The 26225-nt window shown below is 40.4% G+C and overlaps 1 protein-coding gene across 2 annotated transcripts in view; it reads left to right on the top strand.

Moving 5' to 3' along the window:
- DOCK11 (dedicator of cytokinesis 11) overlaps positions 1 to 26225 on the top strand; it is a 265037-nt gene that overhangs the window by 212920 nt on the left and 25892 nt on the right. For both annotated transcript variants that reach the window (XM_055120824.1, XM_055120825.1), the window contains 2 exons: positions 12159 to 12265; positions 22771 to 22893. In XM_055120824.1, the coding sequence (XP_054976799.1) occupies positions 12159 to 12265; positions 22771 to 22893 (230 nt within the window). The remainder of the gene's footprint in view (positions 1 to 12158; positions 12266 to 22770; positions 22894 to 26225) is intronic.

The raw sequence follows: 26225 nt of genomic DNA on the forward strand, positions 1-26225 counted from the left end.
CTGCTTAAGAATCACCAGGATGCTCCTCTGAGCCTTTGAGAGCTCTCCAAATGAAGCCTCCCTGAAACTACTGGGAAGCATGTTGGTGTGCCCCACACAACTCTCAGCAGGTTCTACAACCAGATCAGAATGTGCTTGAGCACCACAATTTAAGGATGAACCCTGAGGAGTACATGTGCTAGCACCAAAATCAAGCATGTGTGTGCGATCCCCAAGTCAGTACGCTGACAAAAACAATGAAAGTGAGGGAAGGGATGAGAAAAGAGTCAAACAATTCTGGAGCTGAAGAATAAAAGCAAAAGCAAAACAAGTTAAGAATGCACCAGAATCATTACAAGCAGAATGGGATCTAGCAAAGGCAATAATCTGTGCATTAGAAGGCAGGACCACTGCAATTATCCAGTCATAAGAGAACGGAGAAATGAGAGGAGTGAAGAAAGCCTGCAAGACCTATGCAACACCATCAAAAGAAACAATCTGTAGGGGTTGGGGGGCAGGTTCTGGGAGATGGCTCAAAGAGCTAGAGCTCATAATCTGCGTGCAGGAGCCCTGGGCTGGATCCCCAGCACCTTGGTTAGAGGAGCATTATTGCGTATACACCCACACATACCAAAAAAATGGGAAAAGCAAATATCACTTGTATTATTGGAGTTGTGGGGGAGAGGAAGAGAGAAAAAGAAAGCATACTTTAAGAAATTGACTGAGATTTTCCCAAATCTGCAGGGAGAACAGAACGTACAAATTTATAAAACTTGTGGATCTCTAAATAGTGTATAAAGTTTTAATGACACATAGTTCAATGGTCAAAAATAAAAGACAGGAGAGATGGGAACTATATTGTGATCAATTTACCATTCGTACAAATACCAAATCACTGTAATATAAACCTGAAACCATTATCACTTCATAGGTCATTTTTTCCCAATTTTTAAAATCAATGGAGAATAACAATTTGAATTTCTTTGTCCTGTACATAAATTTTAAATGGAAAGAAGTGCTGAGCCAGAGTGACAGTACTATGGGTAGAGCACTTGCCTTGCATATGTCTAACCTGGGTTTAATCCTCAGCCTGGCAGGAGTAATCCCTGCGCACAGAATTGGGAGTAAGCCCTGAGCATTGCTGGGTGTGGCCCAACAACCAAAAGAAAAAAATAATGGAAAGAAAGGTTAAGAAAAGTCAGTCCTAGGGCTGGAGCAATAGCACAGCGGGTAGGGCATTTGCCTTGCACGTGGCCAACCCAGGTTCGATTTCCAGCATCCCATATGGTCCCCCGAGCACTGCCAGGGGTAATTCCTAAGTGCAGAGCCAGGGTGTGGCCCAAAAAGCAAAAAAAAAGGAAAAGTCGGTCTTGTTTGAGGTAGTTTTCTCTATATTTTTTGTCTGCCTGTGTAATAAGGATATAAATTAAAATTGAAGTTGCTCCCCTCCATTTCTGAATAAAGTAGCAAATAAAGGACCCTTACACATGGTGCTAATTAAATTTCCAGGTGTATCTCGCAAACAAAGGCATTTAATATTAACTCATCTTTTCAGTGAGTAGAATCAGAAAGTTTTGTATTCACCATGTGCAAAACTAGACTTAGGAGTGGTAAATGTATGTCCTGGGGGGCTGCTAAGGTCTGTGAGATTCTGTGATCTGCCACTGTTGGGTGACAGGACAGAATTAGGCTTTACATCAACTGTGCATGGCCTGTCTGCCTCTATTGTAAGGCCTGTGGGTGCTGTTATAAATGTCCAATGGCCCTTGACAGTAAAAGGTTCCCTTTCTGTACAGTTTAGATATTGAAAATGGTTAAATATACAAAATATTCTCTTGAATTGTTTTCACAAGTGCAAAGACATTAAGATACAGAAATCAAAATTCTTTATCTACACTATCTGAAGTTTCGAAAGCATAACTATAGGATTGGATATAAAAGCAACTAAAGTAGGACATAAGTTTTGTTGTGGGTTTGAGTCATTAGCATGAGGTAGCTGACCTGAACACCAAACAATGTGGCGTGTTTCAACAAGTGGAAATAATTCCTCTAATTAATCATTTTAGTATTATTTCATAGTACTCTTGGGGACTTACTTAGATTTTTTCCTTTATTGAAATAAAAAAAAACTCTGAGTAAGAAAAAAATAATGTTTTGCATTTGAAGAAAAAATGTTAAACTTAGATGTTTACATATTTATAGGTGCCATCTATTTCTATTTATATAGAAAATTGAACTTGCTTACACCTTAAAAACTTTAATCGAAAATTGTGGTGGTAGTAAAATCCTTGGGCTGGAGTGATGGCACAGCTGGTAGGGCATTTGCCTTGCACCCAGCCAATCCTGGTTCGATTCTTCCCCCCCTCTCGGAGAACTGGCAAGCTACCGAGAGTATCTCGCTCGCACGGTAAAGCCTGGCAAGCTCCCCTTGGCGTATTCGATATGCCAAAAACAGTAACAACAAGTCTCACAATGGAGACGTTACTGGTTCCTGCTTGAGCAAATTGATGAGCAACGGTATGACAGTGATACAGTGATACAGTAAAATGCTTGGGGTATTTTTCGACTGATCTTCAGCCACTCAGGTGATCCATATCACCTTCTTTTGTCAGTGATTCAACTATGATGACTATAGAAAGAAGACTGCTAATTTATTTATTTTTATTTTTTTGCTCTTTTTTGGGGGGTCACACCCAGCGATGCTTAGGGGTTACTCCTGGCTTTGCACTCAGGAATTGTTCCTGGCAGTGCTTGGGGGACCATATGGGATGCCGGGGATCGAACCCGGGTCAGCCGTGTGCTAGAAGACTGCTAATTTAAAATATACCTTACTCTGATCTGTTAACCTGTCATCAAACCAAATTATTTAGCTATACCTGCCAACTTAAGAGTAAATAAGAAAAAAAAAGAGTAAATAAGAATACATTGAAATGCATAACTGAGAACCATGATTTATTTCAACTGAAGAGGAACATAACAAAAATCATTAAACAATTCTAGAACCTGGGTATTCTATCAGTAATTATTGATTATGGAGTCTACCAGTATCTATTGATAATGACAACAAAAGGGAAAGTAAATTAAAATTTTGAGTTTCTGTTTTTTTTTTAAAGTTTGAATTTATGACATATCAATTGCCAGAATATTTCTTTTCTCCAAGTCCTGTGTCTTTTCTCTTGAAGTCCACTGTGAAACAGTTTTTAGAAGGTAAGAGGGAATGAAATACTTAACAATGGACATATTGGAGACAGATAGTCTCCTGTTTTAGGTGGAGGAAATGCTTTGTAAACAAAAAAAATTGTGTCATACTAGTGCATAAACTGAAATGACTAGAGACCACCAGTGAACAACCATCTCTAGATCCCTGACAGTAAGAGAAAGAGACCCTACCCTCTCCCTCAAACTTCTTTCACAACCTATCAAAGAGCAAAAGGATTGTTATTCTTTTCCCTTTACCTCTGTCAACTTTTAAGTGGTGATAATGGATGTTACTTGCTCCCCCGTCGTCCCCTCCAAAAAAGGTAAAATAAAATAGAAATTTCCTTTTTGGTTTTATCTGAGAACCCCACAGTCTTCAAGTATCATTCTCTGGAGGCTGAACATAATGTATCTCTCCCTCCTCCTGGGAGAGGGCACCACTGTTTTCCCCTAGGAAGGACATGAGTCCTGTCTGTACATTCTTCCACCATAATATATGTGGTTCAACAAAGCTTCAGGCCTTTAGGGATTATCCAGAAACCCAGAAAAAGGAATTTCCTTTCCTATAGTATCTGTTCTTTTCATTCCTTATAGGGTCATACTGCTTCCTTTCCCAAGCCTTTGCACCCAGGATCTGTTCGCTTAAATTAACTCCAGTTCTTGCTAATCCCTTAGATTTTCCCCTTTTGTCCTCCTCTCAGAATTCAGACCTCTTAGACTTCTTATAACAGTACTACTAATGGGGGTTGGAGCACAGTGGGTAGGGCATCTACCTTGCACGCAGCCAACCCAGGTTCAATTCCCAGCATCCCATATGGTCCCCCAAGCATCGCCAGGAGTAATTCCTGAGTGCAGAGCCAGGAGTAACCCCTGAGCACCGCTGGGTGTGACCCAAAAAGCAAAAATAAAATAAAATTTAACATTTTTTTATTTAAAAAATTTTTTTTTAATTTTTAAAGTATTGCCAAGGGTTGCATTGCTTCTTTGCCCTCCAAATCTCAGCCCCCTCTTTGTATGAGCTCATTTGTGCTCCAGGTTGTAGCATCTACTCGGATAGTTTGATTCTTGCTTTCTCTAGGACAGCAGTCAGTAGTACAGAAGCTACAACACTGAAGGGCAAGGCCTGGAATCAAGGCCCGTACCAGAAATATTGATATCAATGCTCTCCAGCACACCATCTACATGACTACTTAGGGCTGTGTGAGACCCCTCATCTACATCCCATGTTCTATTGCAATACATACACTAATAGATTTGGAAATTGTCTTTTGTCTGAAAATTATTCCAGGACGAGGAAGAATCAGAATTTTCCCCAAGAATTTTCTAAAGACCCTAACTAACAAAAGGGGTCCTCGTATCTTGTTGTAGTTTGGTGGGTATTGAGAACTTAAGTAACCAGGGTTGTATAATCTCTTCCAAGTTGAGAGTTCTTGGTCATAGGAATCAGGATGACTCAGCAAGCATAGTGGACCCTGAATCTAAAAGGCTGGAGTAGTGGTCTTGATGCAAGATGATGTAGACCACACCCTCCAAAAGTTGAGTTTGACCTGTTTATTTTTGCAATTAAATATGATTGTCATTCTTTTCATAAGATACATACCAGAAGACTTTCTTCCAAGATGTTTTCACCTCATCTGATATCAGACATAGGAGTATGCCTTTCTTTGTCTCCCCTAAATCATGGGATTCTAGAAACCCCCTAGAATTGGGAATCACTTTAGAAAGAATCATCGCTTTGGAGCAGATAGGAGTCACCAACTACCTACCCTGTCATGGACCTAGCTGTCTGAAGACGTCAAAATTGTCCCTCTTCTCTGTAAGGACTCTGTCTTCATTTCTTCAGCCCAGTTTGGGGATGGGGCTCTTGCTTAGAGCTAGCTCTTTACATCTTAGAAGTGATTTCCTGAAACATTTTTTCCTAAACTGTAAGAAGTTCTCGGACTGGAATACTACAAAAGTGTCCCATGGACTGGTTCCAGGTCTAAGAACTCTTGGTTACTGGCCCATGAGATAAGTAGTGTCATCTTGAGTGTAAATCAGTCTCTGCCACTGAACATGAGCTTTCATCCAGCCAACTTTAATATTCATAGAAATACTTTGTTGGGAGCAAAGCCATAGTACAACGGGTAGGGTGCTTGCCTGCATGCAACCACTCAGGCTTCAGAATCCCTCTCAGAGTCATGTGAGATATTTCTTAAATATCAGTCAGTAAATATGGTGATAGGTGGCTCCTGCTCTAAATGCAAGAACAGCAGTTCCACACCGTCAGAACAGGGGGAAAGGAAGTAACATGACACCACCAACAGATCAGTTACCTTCTAGTAGTCAACCTTATAGACATGGAAATATTGAGAGTATCTAATAATTCTAAAGAACTGGTGAGGGGTGTAGAAAGTACTCCCAGCTTGGTGCTCAGAGGTCCATGCTGGAGATCAAACCCAGTGCTCCTATATGCAAAACATGTGCATCTCCCTGGCCCCTGAAATGGCTGTTTCAAGGAAGTTCAATAAGCTTATTGCAGAGCCAGGACTTAAGTCACTGCCGGATGTGACCCAAACGCCAAGGAAAAAAAGAAAGGCTTTGTTGAAGAAGGAAATAATGCATTGGTTTACATTTTGCTGCCACTTCTTTATTATGTGGTGCAACACTCTGAATAGAACTTTTCTAGAGGTCTGTCAGACCATTTTAGGCCTTCATATTGTCAGAAGTGAAAGGTGAAAGGCCCCGTAAACAGTGTCTCTTATTGATTAATTGTTTGAAACAAAAGTGGTCTGGGCCCACAGGATTAAAGTAAATCTCATTTTCATTTTTGCCTCTCCTGTATCCTTTTTTTAAAAAAAAGATCACGATTTTTATTTATTTTATTTTACTTTGTTTGCTTTTTGGGTCACACCCAATGATGCTAAGGGGTTACTCCTGGCTTTGCACTCAGGAATTACTCCTGGCAGTGCTCGAGGGACCATATGGGATGCTGAGAATCCAACCCAGGTCGTCCACGAGCAAGGCAAATGTCCTGCCCACTGTGCTATCGCTCCAGCCCCTCTCCTGTATTCCTTTTTTTTTAAAAAATTATTTTTTAAATTTTTAAATTTTTTTTTATTTTTTACTTTATTTTTTATTGAATCACCATGTGGAAAGTTACAAAGCTTTCAGGCTTATGTCTCAGTTACACAATGCTCAAACTCACCAGTGCACATATTCCACCACCAAAAACCACAGTAAACCTCCCCCCCACCCCCCCACCCCTAGCCCCCCACCCCACCCGTGTAGCTGATAATTTTCACTTTACTTTCTCTTTACTTTGATTACATTCAATATTTCAACAAAAAACTCACTATTATTGTCTGAAGTTTCCCTCCCAAAGTCAGACCTGCTGGAAAGGAAGCATTTGATAATTTGTTTACCATCGCTGAGAATGAAGAGATATGAGGTTGTGTGGCCACACTAGCGGCCACGAGGTTTTGGATTTCTGTATTTTAGTAACTAAGTCCAGATAAATTTCTGCCAGAAGTTGCATCATTGCTAGCTCATACCTCTCTGCTACATTATATTCCACATATGAGTGCAATCTTTTTTATGTCTGTCTCTTTCTTTCTGACTCATTTCACTCAACATGATAGTTTCCATATTGAATCACTTATATGCAAATCTCATGACTTCATCTTTTCTAACAGCTGCATAGTATTTCATTGTGTAAATGTACCAAAGTTTCTTTAACCAGTCATCTGTTTTTGGGCACTCCAGTTTTTTCCAGATTGTGGCCATTGTAAACAGTGCTGCAATGAACATAGAGATGCAAATGTCATTTCTACTATACCTTTTTGCCTCTCCGGGATATATTCCCAGGAGTGGTATTGCTGGGTCAATTGGGAGCTCAATTTCTAATTTTTTGAGAATCGTCCATATTGTTTTCCAAAAGGGCTGAACAAGTCGGCATTCCCACCAGCAGTTAAGAAGAGTCCCTTACTCCCCACATCCGCGCCAACACTGGTTGCTTTTGGTTTTTTGGATGTGGGCCAGTCTCTGAGGTGTGAGATGGTACCTCATTATTGTTTTGATCTGCATCTCCCTGATAATTAGTGATTTCGAGCATTTCCTCATGTGCCTCTTAGCCATTCGGATTTCTTCTTTGGGGAAGTTTCTGTTCATTTCATCACCCCATTTTTTGATCGGTTCGGCAGTTTTCTTCTTCTAGAGTTCAACCAGTGCCTTGTATATCCTTGATATCAACCCTTTATCGGGTGGGTATTGAGTAAATATCCTTTCCCATTCTGTAGACTGTCTTTGTACTTTGGTCACTGTATATTTTGAGGTGCAGAATATTATTAGTTTAAGGTAGTCCCATTTATTTATCTATGTTTTCACTTGCTTGGCCAGTTCTCCTGTATTCTTAACATGTGACACTGGCACTGTAACTTGTCATTGAAGTCACACCCAAGTGTGAACCACTGTGGGCATGACTAAGGTGTTAAGAAAAGCCTCTGACACCGCTTTCTGTGTTTCTCCCCTTCTTGAAAACAAAAGTGCTTCAGATGAACCCAGTCTTGTTGGTGGGTGTGGTGTGGCTACATTGTATGCCTAAAATGTAAACACTTCTACTCTTGTAAACCATTGTTGCCGCAATTAAAAAGAGTGAGCACCCGGCCCCTCAGCCAGAGAGACAGAGAGACAGTACCGAGCGGTAAGGCATTTGCCTTGCACATGGATGACCCAAGTTTGATCTCCAACACACCATATGGTCTCACCATATGATCTCCCAAACCCACCAACAGTGATTCCCGAAAGCCTACCTCAAGTGCTGGGGGAGGAGGCAGTTGGGATAGAGAAGGGACCACTATGACAAAGATAGTTGGAAATGATCACACCGAATTAGGAAATAAGAACTGAGTGCTGAAAATAGATAACCTCTCAGTATCTGTTTGGTAAACTATAATGCCCTAAAGGGAGGAGAGAGACAGAGACAGAGATGGGGGGTGGGGGTGAGAAGAGAGAGGAGAGAAAGAGAGAGAGGAAAGAGAAAGAGAGAAGCAAAGTGCCTGCCATAGAGACAGTCTGGAGAGAGGGAAATGGGACACTGGTACTGGGAAATGTACACTGGCAGAGGGTTGAGTGTTGGAATACTGTATGACTGAAACCCATCCATGAACAGTTTTGTAACTTTGTATCTCATGGTGATTTAAAAGAAAAAAAAAGTAACTCCTGAATGCAGAGCCAGGAGTAACACTGAACATTGCTGGGTGTGGCCCCAAAACCAGAACAAAGGAGAAATCCCCCAAGTAAAACCCCACCCTCTGTTTTCTCACCAGACTGCCATCGCTACATCACCACAGTGCAGTGCTTCCTCTATAATACATACTCTCTCAAGCATCTTGTCACAGAATATTTTTTTTTGTCTGTTGAGCTTTCATTTCGACAAGAATGGGCAAATCTAATTAATCCATGATGCGTGACCTTTTCCTCTTAACAGAATTCTGAGAAATCTCCACATGAGGCCTGACTCTCAAACCTTCCTTCCCCAATTTCTAATTCCAGGAAGCTTGCCAGCAGATGTTTCATTGTGAGTAGGTTGTTTCTAAATGCCATTATTAGAGAGGTTACAGAACAGAAGCTATTGCAACAGCTATTTGTTCGTGGCCACCGCTTTTCAATGCCTAGTGGATTCTGTGATTCAGAGGCTCAGTTTGTCTTCAGTCAAAAATGATTAGCTGCTTTGATGCAGGTCAAGGTGACCCTGGCAGTAGTGTTTGGCTCTGCTTCCCCCACCCCCACCCCGTTCTGTCATGCCACTTTGTGACCTTCTGTACCTAGTCTCTTGCTTAACGATTTGTTCTAAAATTCTCCAGCAGCTGTTCTCAGCTTGTGCTGGCTCTCTGCTTCCCAGGGGTCCAGCTATAGCCACTGTACCAGCTGGTAGCAATTAGTGTTCTCTGTCTTGGGAATGCTAGTTTATTCTTTGGTAAGTTTCTTTGGTAATACTTGATTAACAGCATCATGTAGGTGCCGGTTCTGCTTATTCTAAATACTTTAAGTTTACTTCATTCTTAAAAAAATGACTCGAATTAGCTGCTATTTTACAGAGGAGGGAGCATTTCAGTTGTAGAAAGCTCAGTTTATCTCACATCACCCAGGGAAGGATAGAAGTGGCTGGGCCGGACTGCGAGAGCTCCAGCTCTTCCAGTGCCTCCTTTCGTTTCCCCCGTGGAGGCTTTGTCCCTGGCAATTGTTTTGTTTCCTGCCCCTCCTGAAAACGCTAGGCTAGTCCACACCTTCCAAGAGCCCGCCTCCTTTCCCTAGTGTCCAGTGAAATGAGGAACTGGGGGTGGTTCATAAAATCATAACGGCCCTTGTGTTTACGTGACAAACCAAACATACAAAGGATCACCACTTACTGACGTTTTTACTCCACAGTCAAAAAACATCAAATAACCATGGAATATGGTGCCTGGTATGAATGAGTCTTTGGGGTTTTTGTTTTGGAACACCCCAAGAGTACTCAGCACGTACTCCTGGCTCTGTGCTGAGGGACCACTCTTGACTCAGGGGACCATATGAGGTGTTCGGGGTTGAACCTGGGTCAGCTGTGTGCAACGCAAATGCTCTCCCCACTGTACTATCCTTCCAGCCTCTGAAGGAGTCTTATTTTTAATATTTTTAAATATTACTTGTAAATAAAATAATATTTATTTGTAAATTACCCAAGCTCAGTTTGAGAGTAAAAGACTGATCGAATGTGTAGTTGATTATAGCTAATTGATCAAATTGTCTTTTTTGCTCCCTTCCATTTCCCTTGTCAGTATTGCCATGACCAGGGGTTCTGCACAAACTTGGCTGCGGTGATCATTAAGTGTCATGCATATGATCACTGTCGGTGGAACTCCTTTAGCTGTGGTGCTCATGAGCATTCTGATGGTAGTGCTTACCAGGGCATGATTGTGGTGCTTACCAGGTACTCACCAGGGTTTGCATTCCTGGCTATAGAATTTACACATCTTTATTTTTTAATTTTTCACTTATTTATTTTATTTTTTTAATTAGCGAATCACCGTGAGGTACATTTACAGACTTACAAACTTCCGTGCTTGCATTTCAGTCATACAATGGTCGAGTACCCATCCCTCCACACCAGTGCCCATTTTCCACCACCAGTGGTCCCAGCATCCCTCCCACCACCCCCACCCCATCCCCCTAACCCCACCCTGCTTCTGTGGCAGGAAATTCCCTTTTGCTCTCTCTCTCCTTTTGGGTGTTGTGGTTTGCAATAGAGGTATTAAGTGGCCATAATGTTCAGTCTATAATATACTTTCAACATGCATCTCCCATCCTGAGTGGATGCTCCTAGCACCCTATACTTGGTGATCCCTTCTTTATATATATATATATATGTATGTATATATACATATAATTTTTTATATGAATACTTGGTGATCCCTTCTCTAACTGAACTGCCTTTTCCCCCAGTATGTGAGGCCGGCTTCTAAGCTGTGGAGTAATCCTCCTGGTACTTATCTCTACTATTCTTGGATGTTAGTCTCCCATTCTGTAACTTTATATTCCACAAATGAGTGCAATCTTTCTATGTATGTCCCTCTCTTTCTGACTCATTTCACTTAACATGACACTTTCCATGTTGATCTACCTATATGCAAATTTTGTGGTTTTATCTTTTCTAACAGCTGCATAGTACTCCATTGTGTAGATGTACCAAAGTTTCTTTAGCCAGTCCTCTGTTCTTGGGCACTCGGGTTTTTTCCAGATTCTGGCTATTGTAAACAGTGCTCCAATGAACATACAAGTGCAGATATCATTTCTACTATACTTTTTTGCATCTGTGGGATATTTTCCCAGGAGTGGATGGCTGCATCAAATGGGAACTCAATTTCTAATTTTTTGAGAATCATCCATATTGTTTTCCAAAAGGGCTGAACCAGTTGGCATTCTCACCAGCAGTGAAGAAGAGTCCCCTTCTCCCCACATCCACGCCAACACCGGTTGCTTTTGTTCTTGTGAATGTGGGCCAGTCTCTGTAGTGTGAGATGGTATCTCATTGTTGTTTTGATCTGCATCTCCCTAATTATTAGTGATGAAGAGCATTTTTACATGTGTCTTTTGGCCATTTGGATTTTTTCTTTAGGAAAGTTTCTGTTCATTTCATCACCCCATTTTTTGAAGGGGTTTGATGTTTTCTTTTTGTAGAGTTCAACCAGTGCCATATAAATCCTTAATATAAATTCCTTATCAGATGGGTATTGGGTGAATATCCTTTCCCATTCTGTAGATTGTCTTTGAATTCTGTTCATTGTGTCTTTTGAGGTGCAGAAGCTTCTCAGTTTAAGGTAGTCCCATCTGTTTATCTCTGTTTAGACTTGCTTGGCCAGTGGAGTGTCCTCTTTAAAGATACCTTTAGCTTCAATGCCATGGAGGGTTTTTCCCACCATGTCTTCAATGTACCTGATGGACTCTGGTCTGCTGTTGAGGTCTTTAACCCATTTTGACCTGACTTTTGTGCATGGTCTTATGTAGAGGTCTGAGCCCATTTTTTTGCATGTAGCTGTCCAGTTTTGCCAGTACCATTTGCTAAAGAGGCTTTCCTTGCTCCACTTCACATTTCTTGGTCCCTTTTCCAAAATATTTGAGGGTGAAAATTTACACATGTAGTGCTTACCAAGGGTGCCAGTGTTATAACTGATAGAGGCAGAGTTTACACACACCCTATGGAGGTTGCACACTGTTTAGGGTACCTGGAATCCCAAATGGTAGAGCTGTTGACACTGTGTTTTATGTATGTGGGTGGCACTAGGGATTTATCTCATGGCCTCATGCTTGAAAAGGCAAGTGCTTGGCTGCTGAGCCAGCCCCAAGTCCCTTAAAATGTTCTTCTTGTAACTGGAAGTGCTTTGGTCTGTATTTTAAAAGTAACCAATACCTACAGTGTTATTTACAAAACACTTTTTAAAGAGATCTCATACTTTTTATTTACGCAGAATTATTTCCCAATGGATGTTCAGCCTTCAAGAAAATTACACCCAATATCGATGAAGAAGGAGCAATGAAAGAAGATGCTGGAATGATGGATGTCCACTATAGTGAAGTAAGATCTCAGGGCCTGTGTTGTTGTATGATTTTAACTTCTTAAAATTTATTTTGATTAAAATTACTGTGGCTTACTTAATTTGAAATGTGATAAGCATTAAAACAGTTCAGGTAAGAGGTGTGCCATAGATGCAGGCCTGTCTCTGAACTGTTCATATCCTCTGGTTTTAGAAATGCAGCATTTATCTTCTTCAGATTACTGTACTTATAACAGCAGGGTTGGGAAAAATCACTGATACTTTAGAAAAACCACTCTTAAAATGCAATAGTTAAGGATACAGGGAGTTAATTCAAGGACTGGAACATGTGCCTGATGTGCATGTTGCCCTGGGTTTGGTCCCTGACATCACATGGTCACTTAAGCATTGCTGTGTATAGCATTAGTGGCTCCCAACACTACTTGGGAGACTCCCTTCAAGTAGAAGTAAATCCATGATAGTTAGCGACATAATCATGTATGCTTGGAAGGCGGAGAGAGGTTTTCCTTAATGGTATAGGCGATCCAGGACCACTGCCAGTGGATACTCAGCCTAACAGTGCAGACCTGACGGTTCAGTGCACTGGCCCAGTAATGTGGTGCTGCTTAGGGCATTCAGTACCGGGGACCACCAGGATCACACCCAGCAGTGCTCAGGGGTCATGTGATACTAGATATTGTACTTGGGACCTGTGTTCCACTCCCTTGATGTATTTCCCTGGCCACAGCAGAATATACTCAGTTTTTTAATGATTGAAATGCTGTGGTTTACTATCAATAATGGTTTCTCTTGCATGTAATTTCAACAACATACTCACCTCCTTCTCTCTCTCAAGTACTCCAACACCCCTCTCTCTCATTTTTCCCAGACTCAATTTTGTGGACCAGTTCTCCCATTATGTTGCCTTTGGCCCTTTGTTGTTGCTACCTTGCTTTGTGTCTTTAAGTTTGTTCCATAGATGTATATATACATATCTACATATGTGTGTATATACATATATATACATATATATGTATATATATATATATCACTGTCACTGTCATCTCATTGCTCATGGATTTGCTCAAGCTGGCACCAGTAACGTCTCCATTGTGAGACTTGTTACTGTTTTGGGCATATCGAATATGCCACAGATAACTTGCCAGGCTCTGCCATGTGGGTGACATACTCTCGGTAGCTCGCCGGGCTCTCCGAGAGGGACAGAGGAACCGAACCCAGGTCAGCTGTGTGTAAGGCAAATGCCTTACCCGCTGTGCTATTGCTCCAGCCCCTTAAAAATAAATATATCTTTTAAAAAGAGAAAGATGTGGGGGGAGAGGGAGACTGAGACTAAAGATACTGACAGGAACCTGATCCTTAAGGGCTTTGTCATCCTGAGACATTTGAGCTTTACCTCAGAAGGAGCCACAGAAAGCTAATGGAGAACTTTAAGGAAAGGAGAAAAAATAGGACTCACAAATGGGCAAGTAAAACTACAAAATGTCAAATGAGAATGATTTTTGTCAGAAAACAAATCCCTCCCAGAATGAAACACACAGTCTCAGTGGGGTCTGGTGTTACCTACTGTGCTCCCACAAGTACTCTTTCGAACAGGGGAAGAAAGTAAATGTGAAAAAATCCTGTGTAATTTGGGACATTTTTATTCAAACTTCACGGTGATGTTTGCTTTCCCATTTGTGCGACAGCTATGTTTGAATACCTCTGACCTATGTTTTAGCAAGGCATCAGGCAAGATGGACATTCTGTGGCTAAAACACCATGGCTATGTTAAAGGTTTGAGAGACCTGGACATAACCCTCCACACCCCATTCTCTCAGAAGCAATTTTAATGAACAGAAAAGCAGACAAGGCAATAGGGAAATCAAGCTGCCTTTGCTGGATCTCCTACATCCCCACCCTGAAATCTCACTGATAAAATATCCCCATTCCTCAGAACTCACTTCCCCAGAGGCCAGACTGAGATATCCACCCCCTAGCAGTAAAGGCACATCCTTGATAACAGGCTCCCCTGCCAGTACCCCAATCTCCACCCCAGCTTCTCAAGAAGAGTCCATCTCTATTTCTGCAGACCTTCCTCATCCTTAATTTTTGTGGAGAAGGGCACACCCAGAAGTTTTTAGGGCCGACTCCCAGTTCTGTATTTGGGGGTCACTCTGGGAAGTACTATAAAGCAAAGCACAAGAAACAAGGTACAGCTACATTTTTATACTGGCATACCTCATTTTAGGTACCTCACTCCATTGCATTTTGCAAATAGTGCCTCTTTTGTTTTAACATACTTTATTGATTGAAACCATCTTATTTACAATAGTGTCATTAGTGGGTTGGTATGCACATTATTGCAATATCCCATCCATTACCAGTGCAACCACCTCCTCGCACCAAAACTCTGATCAGTCCTTCTTTCAGCTCTCAAATCCACCACCAACTCAAATGTGTGGATATGTTCTTCCATTGTGTTAGTTTGGCCATTTGTCTCTATCTTACTGTATATCTTTAGGTCCAATATATGTGTAAGATAATTCTCTATCTGTATTGCAACTTGAATCAAGCAAATCTATTGACACCAACATCATGTGCTCAATTGGCGTCTTTGGGCCACATTTCTGCAGTATGTACACTTTGTTAAACATACATTATCTTGCATTTTATAGGCTACATTATAGTGTCGACCTCACTTTTAGATGTACTGGGCAACCAAACATTAATGCTACTCATCTTACTGCTATACTCTCTTCTTAAAATATGTTCTGCAAGCAAATTTACTATACTCCCATGGTAGGTCTGAATAGATAATTGTGCCAGTTACTGTTTTAAGCTTTAGGAATGAAGGAACTTGTTTCTTTTATGTTGTACATTCAGTACTTTCACATCAATTAGTGCTAAATAAAATTAATTTAATTTAACAGAGTAACCTGATCTCTCACTTTACTCTGCTGCTAATAATTCTAAACTCCAAAGGAAAGGGAATTATAAAGGAAAGATAAATTTTACAATTTAATAAATTTTTACTACATTGACACAAATATCAAATATGAGACAAAAAAATAATTGAAGATCCAGCAGAGGATGCTCCCAAAAGTTCAACAGCATCCAGGGATATCTACATTTCTCTTCATGGTAACATCTCACATAACTAGAGTGCAGTATCAGAACCAGAAATTTGGCATCAGAGTAGTCCACTAACTTTATTCACATTTCATTAGTGTTCTGTGCTGTTGTGTGTGTGCATGTGTGTTTGTCAGTAGGTAGGTAGAATAGATCGGTTACTTCAAGGATCCCTTGAATTACCCCTTTATAATCATACTCATCTCCCTCTTCCACCCTTACCCTGCTCTCTCTCTTCTAAGTTTCTAACTCTTGGTAGCCACAAATATATTCTCCATTATCTTTTTATAATTTTTGTAATGCTACTTGAAGTGTAACATATTGCATAGAATATAACTTTGAGGTAAACTAAACTACTGTTTATATTTTGGTATTTTGGAATTTTTTAATTGATCAAGGTTCTGTGGTTTGCAAGACTGTTAATGATGGTTTCTTGTGCACATTATTCGAACACCACACCCATCACTGGTGTACCCACCTACCTCTCACAAGGACCTCAGTGCCCTTTTCTTTGAATTCTCCCCACCAAGTCAATTATGGGGATCAGTTCTCTGAGGAAGATTTATTTTTGTTTCTTTTGTCCACACCCAGCAACCCAATAATGCTTAGTGGATACTCTATGCCCAGTGTTCAGGATTTGCTCTTGGCAGTGCTTGGGGAACCATGCTGTCTGGGCATGTAACTTGGGGCTCCTGTACATGTGCTCCAACCCATTGTGTGGTCTCTCCAGCCCTTAGTCAAGCTCTGCATAATACCCTTGAGATCTGTTCAAGTGTTTCAGTGTCGTGTGTATTACTATTTCATTAAATTTATTGCTAAGTAGTATTTTGTAATATGGATGCTTCAGTTGTTTTATGAGCTACTTACTGAATCATATCTTACTGGTTTTCAATTTTTTGCAATATTGGGTACCTAATCCAGAAGTTCAAACATGCAAGACAAGTGTTCTACTGCTAAACTATAGCCCTGGCCCATTTTTCAATTTATTAGTATTATGACCAAAGTTGATACAAAAATCCATGCTCAGGTTGCTTTATTTGGGGGTTGGGTTTCAGCTATACCAGATGATGCTCAGGGTGTACTCCCAACTCTGTGCTAAGAGAGTGATTGTTAGTGACTCTCCTAACAGTGATTGGACAGCCATATGCCAGCCATATGCCAGGGATTGCATTGGGTTTGGCTCCATATAAAGCAAGCACTCTACCCTCTGTACTATCTCTCAGGTCTATTCTCAGGTTATGTAAAGATTGCTTTTCATTTCTCTGGGATAAATAATCAAGCATAATTGCTGAGTCATATGTCCATTGCATATTATTTTTTTAATTCCAAACTATTTTGCAGAATGTCTGCATCATTTTGTATTCCCACCAGCAGTGTGTGAATATTTGGAGTCTACTTCTAAAAAGATTTAAAATGTCATTTAGTGATGAGGTTAGTATCCAAACAGCAAAAGCCTATAATAACTGTATTATGAACAACTTTGAAAGCCACATTGTTTAAATAAAGCATCTTATTTATAAGAAAATTGAAAAAAATTGGGGACTGGAGAGAAAGTACAAATGGTAAGGTGGTTGTGTTGCATGTGGCTGGCTCAGGTTTGATTCCTGGCGCCACATAAAATCCCCTGAGCACTGCCAGGAATAAGCCCCAGATAAAGGGCCTGGAGTAAGCCCTGAGCACTGCAGAGTGTGAACCACTGCCAATAAAAAACACAAAAAAGCGAAAAAGAGATTTTATTAAACTACTCATAAATATATATACGTATATATGAGATCATTTTGCATCTCTTCCTTCATTATGACTGACTTCACTCAGCACGATATCCTCAAGCTCCATCCATTTTGCTCTAAATTGCATGATTTTGTTATTTCTTAGAGCTGCATAGTATAACATTGTGTATATTTACCACAACTTCTTGATCCATTCATCTGTAGTTGGGTATTTTTGCTGTTTCCATATCTTGGTATGATGCCTGAGAATATACTTTTTTATTTGTTTTTGAAAATGAAAAATTTCTGAACCAGAGAGATAGTACAGGATTGTCTTGTGCAGGGTTAACTTGAATGCAGTTATCAGTTTGATCCCTGACGTCACATCAACACTGGTAGTGATCCTGAGCACAGAGCCTAAGAGCAGCTCCTTAAGCGTTGCTGAATGTGGCCCAAAATCCTCCAAAATAAGGAAAATAAAATATAAATGGAAAATTTCTGGGGCTGGGGATATAGTTCAATGGGCTACAGAGCATGCTTTGCAAGTAGAAGATCATGGTTCCACCCCTGACATTGCAGAGTTCCCTGAGCACCACATGGGGAATAGTCCCCAGGTACCTTCATTGTGTCCCCAAAACCAAGGTGAATGAAAAATTTCTACCCTGAACTTGATATAAAATACCTATAGTTGCCGATCAATGTATATTCATAGAGCATCGACTTATCAGATAAGACTCTGGACTTGGCGACATAGGAGCAAATAAAACAGACAGGACTGGTCCTTGATCTCTAGTGTCTACCTGAAAACCTACACAAAATAAAAAAGGTATTAAAACAAGACAAGCATTTAAAAATATAGACATTTCCTCCAAGTGTGTGAGTCACAGAAGTTAAAAGATACAGAGAGATCCTAGACAAATAAATTAATCCTAGACATACATCTCTGACTAGAGTATGTTCCCTGCAGAGTGAGAGGTGAGCAATGTCTTGAAGTTGAGGTATAGAACAGAGATGGTACTATTAGAGCCTATTGAGTAAGTATGCTATGAAAGTATTCTAACAGTGGAGAAGAGCAGGGACAAAGGCAAAACTTGGGGGAAGTGTAAGGTATGTTGAGTAGCTCCTTTTGACTAATGAATGTAGTGGTTTCACATAGAAAAGAGTAATTGTTGGGTTCAGATTTTGAGTTGCTTTGAACAGTGGGGCTTTATTCCTTAGAAAAGTTGCTATCAAAATATTTTGAGCATATTAGTGACAAAGTGAAGGCAAAAAGGAGAGATTCATTTGGTGGTAATGGGAGAAATATACTAGAAGCTGATGAGGGCGGACTGAAGAACAGGTTGTTCCCAGAATCCAGGCATGCATGAGGCATTCAGGTCGTAAAACTGGGGAGTGACAGATTCTGGGAATAGAGTGAAGAAGGGAGGAAGACTTAGTGATCTATGAAAGGTGAAGAGTCAGAGATAGGTACGAGGGTCAGGGAGATGGTGCAGTGGACTGAATTTCATGCTTTGTATGTGGGAGACCTGGATTTGATCTCCAGCATGACACTGGGGTTAGTAGCCCCTGCGTACCGCTGAATGTGTCCCAGTCATCCTCCCCCTCAATTTAAAGGAAGCTTTGATGTATTTGGGGTTTGGGTATTGCCGAAAATGATGGATGGATCAGATCACTTCATAGGGAGAATGATGAATATAATTATGATGTTTGTGGCATTTGATGTCTGTGGAATTTGAAGTTAAAGGTTATGGAAATAGAAATATCCAGCTAGCCACTGGAAAATTGGAACTGAAAAAGGATCGGGGTTGGAAATTCATATCTGGAAGTCATAACTGTGTGAGAACCATAGCAGAGTGTGGGTAAGATGGCAAGAATGGAGACATATGCACTGTACCATATCGGAGTTCACAAGTCAAAAATGGAAGAAAAAAATCATGGGGTAAGGAGCAGGAATAGGAAGAAAGGAGGAAGGTTTAGTTGTACCCACCTCCCTCCCCCAAGAAACTATCCCTCCCTTTCAAGTCTCCCCCTCCCACCAACTCAGTTGCATGGATCAGTTCTCCCATTGTGTTGCCTTTGGCCCTTTGCTGCTACCTTTCTGTGTATTTCAAGTCCCACATATGAGAGAGAGCATTCTATGTATATCCCTTTCATTCTGACTTCACTCAGCTTGATTTCCTCTAATTCCATCCATGTTGCAGTAAAGTACATGATTTTTTTTCCTGTCTTAGAGTTGCATAGTTTTGCATTGTGTATCGTAACTTCTTGATCTGTAGTTGAGCATTTGGGTTGTTTCCATATTGTAGTTATTGTACTTCATGCAGCAATGGACAGAGGTGTACATATAACATTTCAAATTAATGATTTTGTATTTTGGGGAGAATAGATGCCAAGAAGTGGTATTGCTGGGTTGTATGGGGTTCTATTCCTATTTTTTGACCAATATACATACTGCTTTCCATAAGGGCTAAACCAAACAGCATTCCTAACAACAGTGTGTGAGGGTTCCTTTCTATCCACAACCTCATCAACACTGGCTCTCCCGTTGTGTGGACATATGTGTGTGTTTATGTGTGCAAACGCACTTTAATTTTCTTGGGTAAATACCTAGGAAAAATGCTGGATTCAACAGAAATTACAGATTTCAATTAATGGAAAATTGCCTGCTGGCAATAAATGTGCTTGTATAGCTGAGCAGAGGTGGTTTGTGGGCATGGCTCCCACATACATAACTTTTGGCTGTTTAATTTCTTGATAAACTTGGTCCCAAGTTGTTGGGGTCTGGTCAAAGGCACAGTGGCAATTTGGGGGTGTCAGGAAGCCTGAAGACACCATCATCCTGCTGATGCACTTGCCCTACAGGTACAAGTTGACCTGTTTGCGATACCATAAACTCATGTCTTACTATTCTTGATCAGAATTATTCTGGAAGATACCTGAACTGTTTTATAGGAGTTAACCAAGTGAAAAAGTTAAAGGGCAAAGGATACAGCATAAACAAAGGCACAGATGAAGCAACAGTATGGGTACTTCAGGAGAACTACTAGTAGTTCATTGTTACTGAAACATAAAATACAGGACTGAGCATGATGAGCCATGATAGATACATAGGCCAGATCATCTCATAGCTTTCATTATGTGCTAAGTGAAACAGCTTGTCCTCTGCTCTGTGATTAATGGGGAGCAGTCACGGATTTTATTTTTATAAAAGCTACTCCCAGTGGTGCTTGGGAAGCCTGGAGTCATTTCAGGCAGTCGACTGCTATAAGACAGTTTGTGCCCAACGGTTCAGCATTCAGGTCCAGCAGTGCTTGGGGACTATCAGGGCTAAATCTGCTTGTGCTCAGGAATCATATGGTGGCCAGGATCAGTCCCAGGGCCTCGCACAAGGTAGACAAATACTCCACCAACTGAACTATCTCCTCAGCCTCCTCGTGAGATTTTAAGAAGAGGAGCACATAGGGTCTTGTTTCTGTTTTAGTCACAACCTATGCCAGATTCATGGGCATTATATTTGAGGTTATATTTGAGCATGCCAACGATGGAGACAGGAATGTAAGTTAGGGAATAAAAAGAAGAGCTCTTGAGCTGGATAGATAGTATGGGGATAAGGTGTTTACCTTGCATCCTTCAGATTCTCATTCAAATATTCAACACAATTTATGGTCCGCTGAGTGCTACCAGGGTTCACTCCTCAGTAGAGTATGGAATAGCCCCTGAATACTGCTGGATATATCCAGCTGTTCTCCATTCCCTAAAAATAATTTTTTCAAAAAGCTCTTGAACCTTTGCATGAGAATAACAATAGAGAGGAAGAGTCTGACTTGAGGAAAAACCTAGGATGTAAAACTAGTAAAACTTGGTTACATACTTGGTAATGGAAGAGTCAGGATGGATGCTGCGTTTATTTTTTAGATCTGTCACAACTTACTAGAGCAAATTTATGCACTGGTTGGCATGAATGGTTTGTTCTCTCACAGTTGTAGAGTCTAGGAATCTGAAATCAAGGGGCCATTGAGGCTGTGCTCCCTCTGGCATGCCCTCGCCTCTTCTAGCTCCTGATGGTGGCCATCTCTTCCTGGTATTCCATGGCTTGTAGCTGCTTTACCTCAGTCTCTGGTCTATAGCCACCATGTTCTCCAGAATTTTCTTTCTTCTTATGTGGACACCAATTGTATTGAATGAAAGGGCCAGCCTCATCCAGTATTATATCTTGGAGTGACCCTATTTGCCACTAAGTCCCATTCTGAGTTACTTGGAGTTGGGACTTCAACTTGTCTTTTGAGGGAACCAGTTCAGCCCATAACAAAGGAAAAAGTTAAAACTTCCCTTAGTTTTCTAGTAGAGAGTTTAAGGTTTTTGTCACTGAATAGAGATAGGAAACATTAAATAAAGAGCTAACTGGGCTGGAGAGGGCGTACAGCAGTAAGATGCTTGCCTTGCGTGCCACCAACCTTGGTTTGAATTCCCAGCACAGTACAGTGTCCTCTTAGTTCCACCTGCACTAATACCTCAGAACAGAGCTAGGAATAATCTTTGAGCATCACTAAGAATGGCCCCAACGCCAAAAATAGAATAATATTTAAAAAGTGTTAACAGGCTGGAGAACCCAAAATTTTCTTAAAGACATACTGGAAGAGCCATTTCATCAGTGAATGGTTCTGTAAGTCTGAATGCATCTCTAAATCATGGAGGAATTCATGATGGATTTTATCTTTTTATTGTTGAGAACATGAGAGGGTGGTTGATAAAATGATTTTTTAGTTTGGTTTTCGGCCATACCTGGCAATGCTCAGGGGTTCCTTCTGGCCACGCATTACTTCTGGTGGTGCTTGGTGGACTGTATGGTGGTGCCAGGGATCGAACTCAGATTGGCTGCATGCAAGGCAAATGCCATATATGCTGTACTATGGCTATAGCCCCTAAAATAATTCTTTTGGTAGCAACTGGCAGCGTTCTGACAAGGTAGAGAGATTTGAGTAATGAGTCTGTCATTCTCACTAGTTGGTGGGTGCTTTTTGGGTTACACAGGGTGATGCTCAGGAGTTACTCCTGACTCTACATCCGGGAACTACTTACTCCTGACGGTGCTCAGGGCATATTTGATGCCAAGGCTCGACCCTGGGTCAGCCGCATGCAAGGCAAATACCATACCCACTGTACTTTCACTCTGGCACTCATTAATTTTTTAATCAACAGTCAAGAAGGGAGTGTTCTTGGCCAAATTCACATCATTTCAATAAAATACCTACACACAAACACAACAGTTCAAAGCTGTCAGATTTACCTAAGATGTAGTTGTATATAATATCATTTCAATGAAAGTGAAAAAAATGGCTAACTCGGATTTACTATGTTATGTTTTTATTCAGATAATCTGTGTTGGGGACAGGAAATATATCCTTTTTAAAGATATTCCTATTCATTGTGTTACTACTTGCAAATACAGTTAATGTCTTCATTTTGTGATAGACAAAATGTTTATATTGGTACAATCAGTAATTTTGTATTTTTAAGAATGATTGCAATTTCAAATACTTCAAGTATTTTATTTGCAAAATATATCTGTGCAAATCTATTCCTTGAGTGTATTTAATGAAATTTATTGCATTCTTTTTGTACTTCATTAGCTTGAAATGTTTCATTTTTGTTTTCTCAGATCTCTGTGGTTATTTCTAACCCCTGTCAACATTTCTATCTTAATGCAGGAAATTTTGCTGGAATTGCTAGAACAGTGTGTGGATGGCTTATGGAAGGCAGAACGTTATGAAGTTATTTCTGAGATTTCCAAGTTGATCATTCCAATTTATGAGAAACGTCGTGAATTTGAGGTACTTGATTTAGCTATTTATACATTGGTCGATATATTTTATTTCTGTCTTGGATAAACAATAGTATAGTTTATTCTTACTATAACTCTGTGTGCTCTACAGAGCAGAAGATTAATGATAACATTTGAAGTTTGTCATTGAATAAGGATTTTTAGTGCTTCATTTTGAAATATTTGCACAATTAGAAGGTTACAGTTCTTCATGCTGTAAAATCTCAAAATTAGAATTCCACCACTTTATATTTATTTAAAATTTCCAAGTGAGGTGCCAGAGCTTTAATACAGCAAGTAAGGAGCTTGCCTTGCATGTGGCTGTCCTGGGTTCAATTTCCAGTATCCCAATGGTCCCCTGAGAATCACCAGGAGTGACCCCTCAGCATTGCCAGATGTGGCCCTAAAAAACAATAAATAAAATTTCCAAATGAAAATAAGAACAAAATGCCTAAAATATAAATTGAAATTTAGATGGTCACCAGCGGTTCTCTCTTTTTTTAAATTTATGTCTCTGTACTTCTTCTCAGGGAATGGAACAAGTCTGAGGTAAACAAGGCAGAAATGTCTTTATTACACTTTCAGTTAAAAATGCTATTGACGAGAGAAGACTGTGTTCTCTCTTGAACACATATCTCTCTCTTCACCACCCCACACTTTTAATTTCTTTGAATAAATAAAACTGTCTTGCTAAACTAAAAACTACTGTTGACTTTCCATGTTGTCTCAGAAGAGGCAATTTCTATCCTTTGTTATTGGATTGGAAAATTAGACTTAGTGGCAGATGAGAATAGGGAGAGTAATAAGAAATTGGTGATAGCCCTATCATGAGTTTCTAAAGTTTAGTCTGCCAGCTAACACTGTTGATAAAGGTTAGCTAATAAAGAATAGTAGTATAAGGAATTTTTTAATACTAGGATCTCCAAATCTGTATCATTATTTCTGTCCCCCTAATTGCTGATTGAGGATTCACGGCAATTTTCTTAAAAAGCAAATTGATTTTACTCTTTTTTAAAAAAGTAATTCTTAAATATAACATATATTTATACAAAAATAGAGCATTGTTGATGAAATTGAGTAGTATTTCAGCCTCTGCTCCAAATTGACCAAACTCACTATTTCTTTTTGCTTGTTTGTTTTCGGGTTACATCCACCTATGCTCAGAGCTTATGCCTTGCTCTACACTCAGGGATCACTCCTGGCAGGCTCAGGAGACCATTTGGGGTGCCAGGGATTGAACTCAGGTTTGCCATAGAGTTAAAGAAAATTTCTCTCAAACTGGACTCCAGGAAATACTGAAGAGAGAACGTGTGTGCAAGAGGCTCTTCTCTGCTTTCTGTTTTTTTTTATTGAGGTGAAATTCACATAACATCCAGTTAACCGGTTTGAAATCTACAGTGGCATTTACAGCATCCCTGATACTGTCCACCTGCTGCCTTTCTGTTCCTATATGTTTTTATCATCTCAGAAAAACATCCAGGCCCATTAAGTAATAATTTCCCACCTCACTCACCAATTCCTGGTAACCACTAACCTGCTCTCTGTTTGATGAAGTTGCCTATTTGGGATATATCATAAACAAAAATGCAAGATATAATCTTTACTTTCACTTTGCATACTATTTCATGGCGTGTTCATGTTGTAGCAAAGTAGCCAAACTTATGTTCATTTTTATGGCTAAATGGTTATGCTACAGGTTGTTTCATCCATTTATCCGTTGATAGACATTCAGGTTGTTTCTATCTTTGGGCTGATATGAATAGTGCTGTTACCGTCTGATTTGGGGGAAATAACGTGTTTTCATTTATCTTTGGAATATTGCTGAGATTTGTGGCAATTATACTTTTAGCATTTTTGCATCATTAGTAGGTTTTCCTTCTGACTGTCAATACAGAGCAGTAGAGACACATTCCGTATCATGGCCAACAATTTTCTTTGCTTATTTGTGAGGCAGAGTATGGAATCCAGGGCCTTACACATGCGAGGCAGGCAATATGCCACTAACCCATGTTCCTATACCTTCAGTTTTTTACTAAATTCAGCCAGCCAAGAGATTTGAAATTGAATCACATTGTGCTTGTGTATTAAAAAAATAAAATACTAAAGGCTTGGCAGCTCTCTCTCGCCACCTGCATTCGGTTGTCTTGTGCCGTTTCCCCCACTCCATGGAGGCTGATGGCATTGGGCAGATGAAGGAGGGAACAAGGGCCAGGCTGGTTGGTGTCAGTTTCAGTTTATTCCATTCTCATCTCCATTCTTTTCCTCGTCCCGATCCCCCTTCCTCAGTTCCCCTCATCCTCCTCTTGGATCCTGCTCCTTCATACTTCTTCCTGCTTCTGCCTCCCCCTGCCCCCTCTTAACAGCCTTAGTATATCCCAAAGCATCAGGGGTTTGGGTAATAATTACATGTAGGTGTGGTATACAATCAACAGAGGTAAAGTCCTTCCCTTAGGGCATGCTTCTTCTAGGACAAATTCTCATTCAGCAGGATGACCCACCCAAGAGTGGAATTCCATCTATGGGTGTGTTTCCCCTTTCCTTAGTCCAACAAACATATAAACATTCATAGATTAGTCATATTGTATGGACACAGTAAGAGATACATTAAGCTTATAGAATTGCTTTCCTGGGGGGCATCTGGCTATAGATCTCAGACTACAGTGCTCAGGCCAGATTAGTCTTTCCTAACCCTAGCAGGATCCTAGTCAGTCGTTACTTTTTGGATCATGACAGAATTTGTCCATGATCATTCTCTTAACTTATAGTTAAGTATTGTGGCACTTTGGCCTGACCCATTTCGATGCCAGGGTAGCTCACAGCTTGCCCTGGGTCCATACATCCAGTCCCTCGTCGGGACCCTGCTTTTGGGGTGCAAGGAACTAAGGGCAAATGAGGCTTAAGTCAAGAAAGCAGATGCCTAGGAGTGAATATTATTTGGAGTCAATTAACTCCCAAGTTACAAAAGCATAATATTAACTGTCTTCCTGGGTCTATACAAAAAGGACATTGCTTTAAAGTAAACTATGCAAAAGGACATAAGAGAAGGAGAAAATCAATATTTCACTTATGAATACAAGTTCAATGTCCTTAGAAGGATCTTACCTTACAAGATAACAGAAGTCTAATTAGGGGGAGAGGTGGTAGACTGGTTGGAGAAGCAGAGCACAAAGAAAGATAAGCAAAGGAATTGGAGAGACTCGGGAGCACTATAATCAATGTAACCCGATAAACCTAAGCTCTCTGTGGCAAGGGAGAAAAGACAAACCAGTGTTATCCTACAGTGCTTTTGCTTTCATTTTTGATCTTTTACTTACTGGGAATTCTGAGGTCATTGGGGGATTC

The sequence above is a fragment of the Sorex araneus genome, chromosome X (assembly GCF_027595985.1).
Source record: "Sorex araneus isolate mSorAra2 chromosome X, mSorAra2.pri, whole genome shotgun sequence".
Lineage (NCBI taxonomy): Eukaryota > Metazoa > Chordata > Mammalia > Eulipotyphla > Soricidae > Sorex > Sorex araneus.